At 38.3% G+C, this 13,050-nt stretch overlaps 1 protein-coding gene across 2 annotated transcripts in view; it reads left to right on the forward strand.

Moving 5' to 3' along the window:
- s1pr2 (sphingosine-1-phosphate receptor 2) overlaps positions 1 to 8,424 on the forward strand; it is a 29,058-nt gene extending 20,634 nt beyond the window's left edge. For both annotated transcript variants that reach the window (XM_058377899.1, XM_058377897.1), the window contains one exon: positions 5,319 to 8,424. In XM_058377899.1, coding sequence (XP_058233882.1) covers positions 5,426 to 6,529 — 1,104 coding nt within the window. In that variant the 5' untranslated portion in view covers positions 5,319 to 5,425 and the 3' untranslated portion in view covers positions 6,530 to 8,424. The remainder of the gene's footprint in view (positions 1 to 5,318) is intronic.
- Positions 8,425 to 13,050: the final 4,626 nt, after the last annotated feature.

Here is a 13,050-nt window from a genome sequence, read left to right on the forward strand (position 1 = left end):
TCTGGGGTCTGCATTTAAGGCAAGAGATGTCAGCAGCCCCACACCCAAACCAGCCCATCAGGTTTCACACTCTGTCAAAGCTCTAAGTCGTGTCTCCACAGTAATGTCAAGGCCACAAGCTTGTGGTTACGGTTCACTGAACCTAGAGTATATCTAGAGGCCAGGGAAATGAGAGCGAAACATTTCCAAATATAATACTTGAAAGATCTCAACAGCACTGGTTTTCATATGTAAAAAAAACAACAACATAAAACAAGGTTGCCTAGCAACACCATACCCAAGCTAGAAAACTGCTTGTATATCACATCCTTTTTTTTTTTTTTTTTGTATGATCAGCACCCACCAGCGGTTATGAGAAACAAAAACCCCAATCCGCTGACCTGATTATATATATCCAAAATATTGACCTAAAATTCAAACCACAATTCGACAAGATATACTATCGGCCTGGTTATATTAGACTAAAGAATATGGTGAACATTATATACTGTAGATTACTGAAACATGGATCAGCTGAAAATGGATTCAATTAGATTTGTAAATAGTTCAATTACGTGAAAATTCGAATGACCGAATGCCAATAATACTGGTGATAATTTCATGATGTTATAGTGGAGCTTCGTGTTACCCGTGACTAGGACTAAAAGACAGATGAAGCACAAGTGTTTTGAACTTAAAGTGAAGAATTGACAGATGCGTCTTTATCCGTTCATCTCTGTCTCATCACCAAAACCTTGTTGTTGTTGTTTTTTAATTTGCCACGTGATCAGTGTGGTAATCAGATTAAAAAGGGAACATAAAATGGAAAACCTTCTCTCTAACCCTGTAGGTATTTTATTTTGTTTTTTTCCTTGAATGAGCTGCTTTCAGTGACATCATTTACATAGACGCAAGGCATGAACAAAGACACAACAGAGGATTGGCTATAGAAGTTATCTTATAAATTTTTATTCAGTTTACTGAAGGACTTCAATGAATTTTTTTTGCTTTTCATATCATTTTACCTCACAATTTAGAGTATTCTCAGTCTGTGAACCAGCATCTAGATGTATTTACTGATAGAGATTTCAAAACACGTCCGTAAGTCGCTCTGGATAAAGGCGTCTGCCGAATGCCATTAATGTAAATGTAAATGGGAATGCCTGCCACTTAACAACACATAGATATATAAAAAATGTCTCTAATGACAGTGGTTATGTGGATTCTGTATACTGCCATAAAGTGCACACATTAATCTTCATTAATCTAAATCTGGTTGTAAGAACTGACCCTGAACTGAAATGCTAAAAGTGAACCTGAACTCAGTTTCAAACCTAATAAAGCAATATATAAACCCAACTTATTGTACATCCTGATAAATTTAATACATTATATAGTATCCCATTGCAATATGACCAGTTTTTTTCCCTCTTTTTATATTTAATTTAGACTTCATTACTGTAAGTTGCTTAAACCGATGTCTAGCAAATTGCTTTATTTTCCCACTTCGTGCCCTTTATTAAAGTTTTTACTACTTTAACTAATGTTAAAAGCGGATGTGTAAAAGTCATCAGTGCATCACCACTCTGAGGAATACAACGCTCCTTATTGTATTTTTTGGTCCTAATGACTTTTTAGTGATAATTCGATTGTGGGATTGAGATCCGTTTACAAAAGTGTTTATATCGAGCCATGCTGGGTGCAGAAGTAGACCATTGTTCATTGTTCGATCTTGAGGAAATGGCTGTAGTGACTCTGGGCTGCAGATGTGCGACAGACCCGAATGCAGCTGCACCTTTGTGTCTGTTTGTCAATGCTTGAACCATGTGTCATAGTCTGCTTACTTAAGTGTGTGTGTGTGTGTGTTTGACAGGTTAGCATTCATGTTAGTATGTGATATGTGCACATGTACAATGTGTACAATGTTTGTATGAGACAGGTTAGCATTCGTGTCGGTATGCGACGTGTGCATGTGTGCAATGTGTGTGTGTGTGTGTGTTATGCAGATGTCTCAGATTCCTGTCATTGTGTGAAGATGCCATTCTGCCTCATAGAGTCATCTCTGCAGCATTGCTCAGCTCAGTAACGCTCTGCTGTGCATGCACGAGCATTGACTTATACTGAAAAAGATGTTGCACTACACCGAAGCAATGCTGAATTTTCATAACCGATTACGTCAGAAGGTCTTGATTAAAGTCTTACAACAGCAGCTTTGACAGTAGTTTCCAACAGCACAGGTTTCTATAGTAACAGCTAAAACAGAGACGTGTTGAGCCAAAGCGCCACTTAAACCTGCTCAAAAATGTGTGTAATTGCTAATCTGTGGATCTTTATAAGATCATTTATGAAAGACGTCTCCGGAGATGTCCAGTGCTTTGTTACAGTCCACGGTAAAAGAGTAACTTTGTTTTCCAACACAAGAACTTTTTTAGGACAGAGGACTTTCTGGTTTCTTAAGGTTACATAACAAGCTGCATTTTTTTTGTCTTGAGACAGAAAAACTCAAGGAATGCCATTTATAGCTGCTATAATGTCAGTCATAAATTTCACAGATGTTCTGTAACTAAAAGTGAATAAAAACTGTCAATCTTTAAAAAAATATGTATATATTGCTATGGTGTAAGGAATAAAACTTTCAGGATGTGATGTTTTTGGGAAATATTCCACTTCAGAGTGGTATCAGTAACTCAGCCTGATTACACCAGCTATATCTTCAATAAAATAGCAGATGTTGTAATATTTGAGGAAATTCCGTTCGACATTGTACGCTGTGAAAGCGTGTGACGTATCAATGCTTCTAAAGAAATTCTTGTTGACCATGAATTATACATCGGTACAGAGTTTGCTCTTGATTTATTCATTTTGCCTGTGAAGAACTGATTTAATGAAAAGTATGCTGTCTTTGGGAAGTGTGCACTCATGTGAAGAGAAGTGAGACGAGAACTGACGATAGCACTGTTTCATTTTAATTAGTCAGACTATTTACTACTCTCCACTTGGGTCTGAATGAATCACTGACCGTGAAGAGCTATTTTAGGTTTCTTTTTGAGTAACTTCACATTATTTCATTAATTATAAATACATAAATCTCTGTATAAACATTTTCTGGCTGAAATCGAAACTGTTATTCAAGACCTAACCCCCCCCCCAAATAAATAAATAAATAAACAGATAAATAAATAAAAGGATTTTCTTTTTTTTTTCGAAATCTATTAGGCTGAATAAAAGCAAAGAAAGAAATTAAAAAATATAAATGAGAAAAAAAAATACATTATTCATAGTCAGTCCTTTCAATTGGACAAAATTAAATTAAATTAAATTAAATTAAATAAGCTTTTTATTCTACAATTTTTTTAAACCTTTTAAATATTTTTTAATTATTTGACTATTTTATGTAGGAAAATTTTTTCCTTACAGTTCCAAAAGTACCGCTCTTGCCCATTTTTGGCTCAGCGCTTGAGCATCCCTCATATAAATTAGATTATACGTTATTAACAGGATGTTTGATACCAGGCAGGCATGTGATTATGACCTATTTTCTAATTATTTTCATCATGGAAAGTAGAGATGGGAAGTTCCATCTGCTGATCCACCCCCACATATCTGTCACAATGATCAGGTAATGAGCCGTTATTTTTATTTGCTATTTGGAAAAGAAATATTCAAATGGTTAACTTTGATATTCAAATCCAGTGGCTAACACGAGGGGGAAGTTGATTGCGCAGATACGCTAACAACGTTTGCTCAAATGATAGATAGATAGATAGATACGGGCTAGATTAGATAGCAGACCAATAAAATACTAGATAACAGCAGTGTTTCGTAGGCTAAAGCTAAGGAGTTAAGATAGGGACCGTGGTACTGTTAATTTGTTGTTCACTTATTTGTCGTGTTCGCTGTGGGAAATGAGCATTAAAGTGACAGAGAGGCGAGATGTGGATGGCGTCAGCAAACAATTGGGGGGGGGGGGGTGTTCAGGATGAAACCAGATTAGGTCTACTGATGGAGGAAAACCTGAAGTTTCTAGCATCCTGTGTTAGGTGTCTCGTTTCTGTCTGTCACCTTGTTTCTGTACTCATTTCCAGAGAAATGGGGATTTCAGAGAAGAGGAAAGTTTGCTATCTATCAGTATGTTTATCTCTATGACTACAGCCATTATTCATCTCGTTTTTTCAACACAAAGTGGCTGGGTTTTTTTTTGGTTTTTTTTGACACGCCATTTTTTCACACTTTCGCCACAGATTTGAACTTCATACATAAGTCAGCTTTGATTTCCCTACTCTACCTACAACATGTGGGAGGGACTGAAGAAAAATCTGTGACGAGTAATGTAGTATATGCAAGTGTGTGTGTGTGTGTGTGTGTGTAGCATGGGTTTTGGCATGGTAAATGTTTTCTCAAAGGGGAAATTCCAGAGCTCCGCTGGAGCTATTTTTTGAATCTCCAACATGTGTGTGATCCACACAAGTCTGCAACAAATGAAATAAAAAAAAAAATCCATCATACTGTTAACATCATGTCTGTTAGACCCAATACATTTACAGCTTCAAGCAGGATGAAATGTGAAAATGCTTTTAAACAATATCTCAAAGCATTGGTTTATTTGGAAACCTTTCAGATATGATCCTATATAGAAAGAAATAAAATCAATAGTATCCTGGTGTGTTGTGGGGCCTGATGAAAATGGAGTTACTGTTACCGCCTCAAAGTTGATAATACAGCATGTTCTGATGTGTTTTATTCCTCTTTCACCACAAGTTTGTATCCTTTTAATGATATGGAACAACCATGACGCAATGTCACTTCTGTTATCAGTTGATGTGGGGGATGTGGTAGCTTAATGGTGCGGGTGCTTGACCACTGCTCTGAAGGTTGTGGGTTTGAATCCCAGGTCCACGAAACTGCCGCCGCTGAGCAAAGCCCTAACCCTCAGTTGTAAAAAATGAGATAAATTGTTAGTCCTTCTGGATAAGGGCTTCTGCCAAATGCCAGAAATATAAATGTAAATCATTTCTGGTAGCAGCTACACTCACTTGCCAGTCATTTCTTTCAGCTTGTCATGTTACAGAGCAACTGCAAAATAGTGCTCTGTCCTAAAAACTTACCAGCTGTTACCGGCACTAACAGTACTCCTTCCGAAAATGTTAAACAAATGACTTCTTACAATAAAGTTCATGTCATTGATTATACTTATTTCTTTCTTAATTAACAGTGTGCTTTTTATCTATTTATTTTTACTGTTAGATTTAATTGGGGTGTCTGAAATAATGTGGTTTAAATAATGTTTCATTTGCTGCTATATGTTTATTCACTGTCTGTACTCTTGTGTTACTCTGCAGGCAACCCAGAGGAACCTCCTGGGCCACTGAGACGTGACTCCAGTCTCGGTGCAGTCTCCTGGAAACAAAATCTTAGACCTACAACTGGGTGAACATCAGCAGAGACGATGGCAACCCAAGGGAGATGTATTAATGACCTTACAAAGAGCAAGTACTCTCAGTACTACAACAAAAACATCATCACATTGCACTATTCCTGTGCCAAGAATTTGAGCGAGCAGGAATTGAGAAGCCGCTCAGACTCAAAAGATGGGCTCAGCATGCTCAACATCATCTTCATCATCATCTGCAGCATCATCATTCTGGAAAACCTCCTGGTGCTCATTGCTGTTTTCCGAAACAAAAAGTTCCACTCAGCCATGTTCTTCTTCATTGGGAATCTAGCGTTCTCGGATCTGCTGGCTGGCTCGGCTTACATCGCCAATATATTTCTATCAGGCCCAAAGACTTTTCAGCTAAAGCCTGTGCAATGGTTCATAAGAGAAGGGACTGTTTTCATTGCATTGTCTGCATCTGTGTTCAGTCTGCTCGCCATTGCCATAGAGCGTTACATTGCCATAACTAAAGTCAAGGTTTATGGCTCGAATAAGACCTGCCGCATGTTCCTGCTTATCGGAGCATGCTGGGTCACCTCGATCCTCCTTGGAGGACTTCCCATTTTAGGCTGGAACTGCATCAACAATCTGGGTGAGTGCTCGGCCGTCCTGCCTCTCAACTCTAGGCGCTACATCTGCTTTGTGGTGACCATTTTCAGTGTCATCCTGCTCTCCATCGTCATCCTGTATGTCCGTATCTACCTAATCGTCCGTTCTAGCCACCAGGAAACCACTAACTCGGCTTCCTACGCCCTGCTCAAGACCGTCACTATCGTCCTGGGCGTTTTTATTGTGTGCTGGCTGCCGGCCTTCAGCATCCTGCTCCTTGATACCTCATGCAGGATGTCATCCTGTCCCATCCTCAACAACGCTGACATCTTCTTCGGGATCGCCACCTTGAACTCGGCACTGAACCCGCTGATCTACACGCTGCGCAGTAAGGACATGCGGCGGGAGTTCCTGCGGGTGCTGTGCTGCTGGGGGCTTCTCCAGAGCGGCCGGCCGGCAGAACGCTGCTTAATGCAGCTCAAGAGCTCGAGCTCGATGGACCACTGCACCAGTAAACATGAACATCAGACCACTCCCATCATGCAGGACTGTACCACTTGTGTTTGAGCTTAGGTAAAGTGCCCATGCTGCATCAGTAACGGCCTGTGTGGCTTTAGGTCTGGAAGGAAGTTGAGGTGTTTGTGTTTTCAGACTAGGCACGCAAGCTAAAAATCATTCTGCCATAGCCGAAAGTGGTGACAGAGGTTTTGCATGTGACTTTTTGCAAAGCGCTCAAACCTGTTTGAGTATTTAACCACTTTTTATTGACTCTTAGGAGCAAAAAGCAAGTATTGCAATTGTGGCATGGACACTGTCATGTATTGTTTTTTTGTTTATTTTTTTATTTTTGTCAAAGATTTATGATTTCCACCGAATGATTTTGATACCGTTTTTATTCACCATGTCATATTTAGCTGTTTGGCATTGACCAAAAAAAAATTTTGTTTTGTTTTGTTTCTAAGTCTAAGATAATGCACTTTCAAGCATATCTGTGATTGTATGTATTTGTGACTGACTTGTGAGTCAGTCGAACTAACAAAGGCAACGTTGCATGAACATGAAAAAGGTGAGTCTTGACTTGACTTAGCAGACCTGATACACAAAGAGAAGGGAGGTACTGAACAGTTACACTCCACAGTGCACTCCTCATGAGCCATGGGTGCAAAACCATGTTATATATTCCATTATATTCCCTTTAATTAACTACAATAAAAGAAAAAAAAAAATACAACGTACTACATTTCATTATATTGCATGGCGTAACCTGTGTAAAAACTAATCTATGGTGTATTCATGTACAATTTCATCATTAACCTTTTCCTCTCTCAGCCTCTCTGGCCTTTGCTTATGTTTGTCTGTGTATGTGTGTGTGTACGTGTGTGTGTATATGTCTGTATATTTGTTTTTTTTTTGTTTGTTTTTTTATCGATTAAGTGTTTCCTTTATGGAAGACACAAACAGAAAGTACATTTCCTTAAGTGAAATGGCACTGACATGTTTCACCCAGTCTGCAGTAATCCCCTGGACCTGTCTTGACAACGTTGTAGCGTCGCTGCAGCAGCGTGTGCTTTCTGTTCTTGTGCTCTCCTGAAACTGAATGTATGCATGAAGTGTTTGGAGCGAAATGCTTCTCCTTGTGACAGTATTACCGAACACTGATTGTTTTTGTCTTGTTGAGTATTGAGCTGTCGGAGACAATAAAGAGGAATAGGGTCACTGTGAAGTCTTGAAAGTGATCACCATATCGTAACTCTCTGATGACATACAATGGGTTTGCTGAAACGGAAACTCATGACGTTGGGATGAATTAAATAAGCAGGTCACCTCTTTTTGTGTGTGTGTGTGTATGTGTGTCATGGCCTCTAAACGCACACACTTCAGGCAGATGAGGGGGAGGAGGCTCTGCTCTTATGTCAAAGGTCAGAGGCTAATTACTCTTTCTCAAACCACACTTCCTGCGATGATAGGAAGTTCAGTGTTTCCTAAGGTACTTCCTGTTGTTCAGGACTGACCTCACCTTTCATTCTCATTCTCACATACCACTCAAGCAAGCAAACAAATATTTGATCCCAAAATGTCTTGCTGTCTTTTCCTTTGTTAACAATCAGAGAAAGCACTTTGGCAGCTCTTCCAAAATCATTCAAAAAAAAAATTTTGTGGCTTTTTATTTACCTTTTTTTAAATAAATAAATAAAAAATGAAGACTGCAAGCATGCCTTATGTGTAAAATAACCCTGTGCAAAAAAAAAAAAAAAAGTTTTGTATTATGCATTTATGACAATGTATGTGTTGTATTTATGTCTAAAATGTGTATATGTATGAAATGTCTTGTGTGCAATAGCATTGTGTGTCTAGTAGCAAGCTACCTGTGTTAAATCGGTACAATTCTAAACACTAATATTGGTACATAAACGTTTTTTGTTCATTACTTTTATATGAAATAAATTAGATACAAATGCAAATGCATATTCAAGTCTCTTTTATTTTTTACTTCGTATAATAAGGTAGTTCTTACAAATTGTTGTTTTATGACGTTGCTAGTCGATTTTTGGGTACTTTCCTGCCAAAATGGCTCTTTCATAATCTAACAGCTTTATTTGGGCCTTTGTTTATTTTATGGAGAATCGACCAAAAAGGTGTTTTTTACTCTGACATGGTAGACATGAGAGAGTTGCCCTTACACGAACTATAGCTTTACTGGAAATTAAATTATACCCAACATGCACCAACAAGGATTAGGCCAGGCTCGCTAGGACATGAAAAGACATTTGCCTGGAACTATTGGCTCTGCCTATTTACACACCACTGCCTGCCAGTTACAGGGGTGTATCAGCTTGTTATAATACACAGGCCTGGCACTGAAGTGAGGTAAGAGGGTGATGCGAGGTAAAAGATAATGGATTTATAAACAACATTGGACTTCACAGGTCAACCTCAGGTGGGGATTTTCGGCTCTGAAGGACAGTTTAGACTTTGGAGGAATAATAACACAGCCTTGTTGAACATAAATGTACAAAATATGATTAAAAGATTTACTTTAGTTATAAATCTTATTTTTCATATATTTTGCATTTCAAACAATACTTGAATTTGTACATTCAAAACTATTCATGCATGTTGCACTGCGTTTCTAAATGCTCCGATTTCACAAGCGCTGTTTTGTATTTTGTTTCTCTTTTGCCTGTTTCGCTTCAGTCATCATATTCACATCTCTACACTGAAGTCTATGTATGAGGTCATCACACAGTGCTGGTTTTTTTTCTGCAGCACGGCTTTAAAGCTGCAGTTTATAATGTTTAAACACTTGACAAAGCACTTTGCACAGCTGAGGCAGGCACATTTTGCCCAGAAACCTTGATGATAACTCATAGCAAAGGCGGTTGAAGAGTTTTTTTCGCCACCAAACTTTTGAATAATGTGTATGGGAAACTCGAACCTAGATTAAAAAATAAACACGTGTTAAACAAAAAGACTTGTTATTACAAGACTTGGAATGTGTTTTGTTAAAAGGACTTTTTCTGAGTCACTGAAATTCCCAAAGATTATTGCTTAATTCATTACTGATTTGATTGAATGTGTTTGGTCATTAAATGCCTTGATGTTATGACCTTCCAATCGTTTATATATTTAAAAAAGCAAAATGAGAAGATCTATGTATGTTCAATTATAATGTAAGATATAAATTAGTTTAATATATATATATAATATAATATAATATATATTTCAATTTGCATATATCATTTGAATGTTTTTGTCATAGCACACTATACAAGATTCAAGAGACCGTATTTTCTAGTGTTAGTAGTGTAATTTGCAATAAAAAGCCTATGGGCCACCCTCTGTTAATGAGTTCAACATAGAACCATTTTTGGCACAAACTGAAGAATTTCTAGAACCATCAGGGAACTAGAACAAACTTATATGTATATGTATATGTATATGTATATGTATATGTATATGTATATGTATATGTATATGTATATGTATATGTATATGTATATGTATATATACAGCTCTGGAAAAAAATAAGAGACCACTGCAAAATAATCATTTTCTTATGTTTTTTTCTTCCAGGTTCATGTATTGGTGAGATGAACAGTTTTGTTTCATTTTTTTGTGAACTGCTGACAATATTTCTCCTAAATTCCAAATATAACTATTGTTATTTAGAGTGTATATTTCAAGGAAATGACAACACATCAAAATAACCCAAGATCATGCAGTATTTACAGAGCTTTAATAACTCAAATAAAACAAAATGCAAATCATTTGTAAACAAATTGTGTTAATGCTTTGTCTAAATAACATTAAGAAATCAGTATTTGGTGGAATAACCCTGATCTTCATGTGTTTTGGCTCCATGCTCTCCACCAGTTTCTCACATTGCTGTTGGGGAACTTTATATCACTCTTTTTGCAAAAAAGCAAACAGTTCAGCTTTACTTGATGGTTTGTGACCATCCATATTCCTCTTGATGACATTCCAGAGGTTTTCAATAGGGTTCAAATCTGGAGATTGGGCAGTGGTCTCTTATTTTTTTCCAGAGCTGTATATATATTTATTTAATTTAATTATATATAATATATATATATATATATCTTATTATATTTTTTTACCTTAGGAAAAGCCTACTTATTCACAGTAATCTTTAGTAACCCCTTTCTCCTGGTCAGGGTTACAGTGAATCTAAAGCCTATCCAGGAAACACTGAGTCCAAGGCAGGACCAGGACCTTGAAAAGTTGCCAGTTTATCACACACATATTTTTTCAAGACACTGATTTACACTTATGAGCAAATGAAAGTAGCCAGTACTTTCTGGCAGTTATGGAGGAAACCGAAGAACCTAGAAGAAAAATACATGGACATGGACATGGAAGAACATGTGAAACTCTGCAGAGACAGTAACCTGAGCTCAGGATCGAACCTCAGCTACCGGGAGCCAGGATGAGAGGCACAGGCAATACCAGCTGCAATGAATGATTGGTTACTTAAAGAACCCTTGTGGAGCCTTTTTTTAATGAGTATACATATGTCATTCTTGTTTTGTAAATGTGTTTCAAACTAAAACAGATTTTAAAGGCTGCATTCAGATAGAAGTCTGGCCTGGTTTACTGTCAGACGATTTCTGAGTGGGAATTCAAGCAGCCCCATGGGAGACCACGCTGCTGGGAAAAAGGCCAGCAACTGTCAGCAGGAAATGACATCAGATTTAACAAACCACTGTACAACAGCTGCAATCTCAGAACTGAGCTAATAATCGGAATCTTGAACATACCACTTTATGTTTTATAAACTCCTGTTCCACCCACTACACAATTCTCAGACTTTATCCCGGGAACTCCATTTTTAGTAATTTAATCTTGATTGCATTTGACCCAGCTCAGGAAATATTTAATTATTGCTTGATGAGTGAAGTTGGAGTTAGACTGGAAACAAGAATACGTGCAAGACTTTTAAGATTGAATCTGAGCTTTCAGAAAACACTACCATCTTGTGGTTAGAGCTATAAAGGCCCATGGTAAAAGGCATTGTTTGTATTTGCTCACTTTTGAGACTATGGCTCCCTCTGTTCAACTAGCCATGTAGTGCAGGGTGAACAGGCGCCTTCTTAATAAATCAGGGGGTTTGTCAAACTGTGACAGAGACATGTGAGATAGATGCACTGTATTGACAAAAGTTTTGGGACGTCTGCCTTTACATGCACATGAACCTCAATGACATCCCATTCTTAATCTGTAGAGTTTAATATGGAGTTGGTCCACCCTTTGCAGCTATAACAACTTCAACTTTTCTGGGAAGGCTTTCCACAAGGTTTAGGAGTGTGTTTATGGGAATTTTTGACCATTCCTCTAGAAGAGCATTTTTGAGGTCAGGCACTGATGCTGGACGAGAAGGTCTGGTTCACAGTCTCTGTGCAGACCAGTCAAGTTCCTCTACACCAAATGCTCGCATCCATGTCTTTATGGACCTTGCTTTGTGCACTGGTCCGCAGTCATGTTGGAACAGGAAGGGGTCATCCGCAAACTGTTCCCAAAAGGTCTTGGTATGCTGAAGCATTAAAAAGGGGCCAAGCCCAGACTCTAAAAAATCCACCCCACACCATAATCCCCCCGCCACTTAACTTTATACTTGGCACAATGCAGCCAGACAAGCACCGTTCTCCTGGCAACCACCAAACCCAGACTCGTCCATTGGATTGCCAGACAGGAAAACGTGATTCGTCACATTAAAGAATACGTCTCCACTGCTCTAGAGTCCAGTGGCAGCATGCTTTACACCACTACATCTAACACTTTGCATTGCACTTGGTGATGTAAGGCTTGGATGCAGCGGCTCGGCCATGGAAACCATTCCATGAAGCTCTCTATGTGCTATTCTTAAGCTAATCTGTTGGCCACACAAAGTTTGGAGGTCTGTAGCTATTGACTCTGCAGAAAGTTGGCAACCTCTGCGCAATGTGCACCGCTCTGGGATTTTACATGACCTACCACTTCGTGGCTGAGTTGCTGTTGTTCCCACTTTGTTATAATACCACTAACAGTTGACCGTGGAATATTTAGTAGTGAGGAAATTTCAGGAATAGACTTATTACACTGATGGCAACCTATCACTGTACCATGCTTGAATTCACTGAGCTCCTGAGAGTGACCCATTCTTTAACAAATGTTTATAGAAGCAGTCTGCCTAGGTGATTTGATTGACCTGTGGTCATGGAACTGATGGGAACACCTGAATTCAAAGACGTGGAGGGGTGTCCCAAAACTAAAAAAAAATAAATAAGATAATAGGGAGACAGCAAAAAAAAAAATTCTTCTCCCAACAACAATCATCATCATCATCATCATCATCAGTAGTAGCAGTAGTAGTAGTAGTAGTGTAGTAGAAATTTGTTAATGATATTGTCATAGTACTGATGATGATAATGATAATGATGATGATCTCAGTAGGATTAACAGCTAACACTTTGCATTATCACTCCTGTGTAGTGGATGCACCGCAATCTCCAGCCATTCCTGGCACCAATCAAAGCGATACAAGTCGGGGTTGCCAGGTTTACGTTTCCGAACAAATCATTCCTATCCGAAAA

Source organism: Hemibagrus wyckioides, linkage group LG24, assembly GCF_019097595.1.
Source record: "Hemibagrus wyckioides isolate EC202008001 linkage group LG24, SWU_Hwy_1.0, whole genome shotgun sequence".
NCBI lineage: Eukaryota > Metazoa > Chordata > Actinopteri > Siluriformes > Bagridae > Hemibagrus > Hemibagrus wyckioides.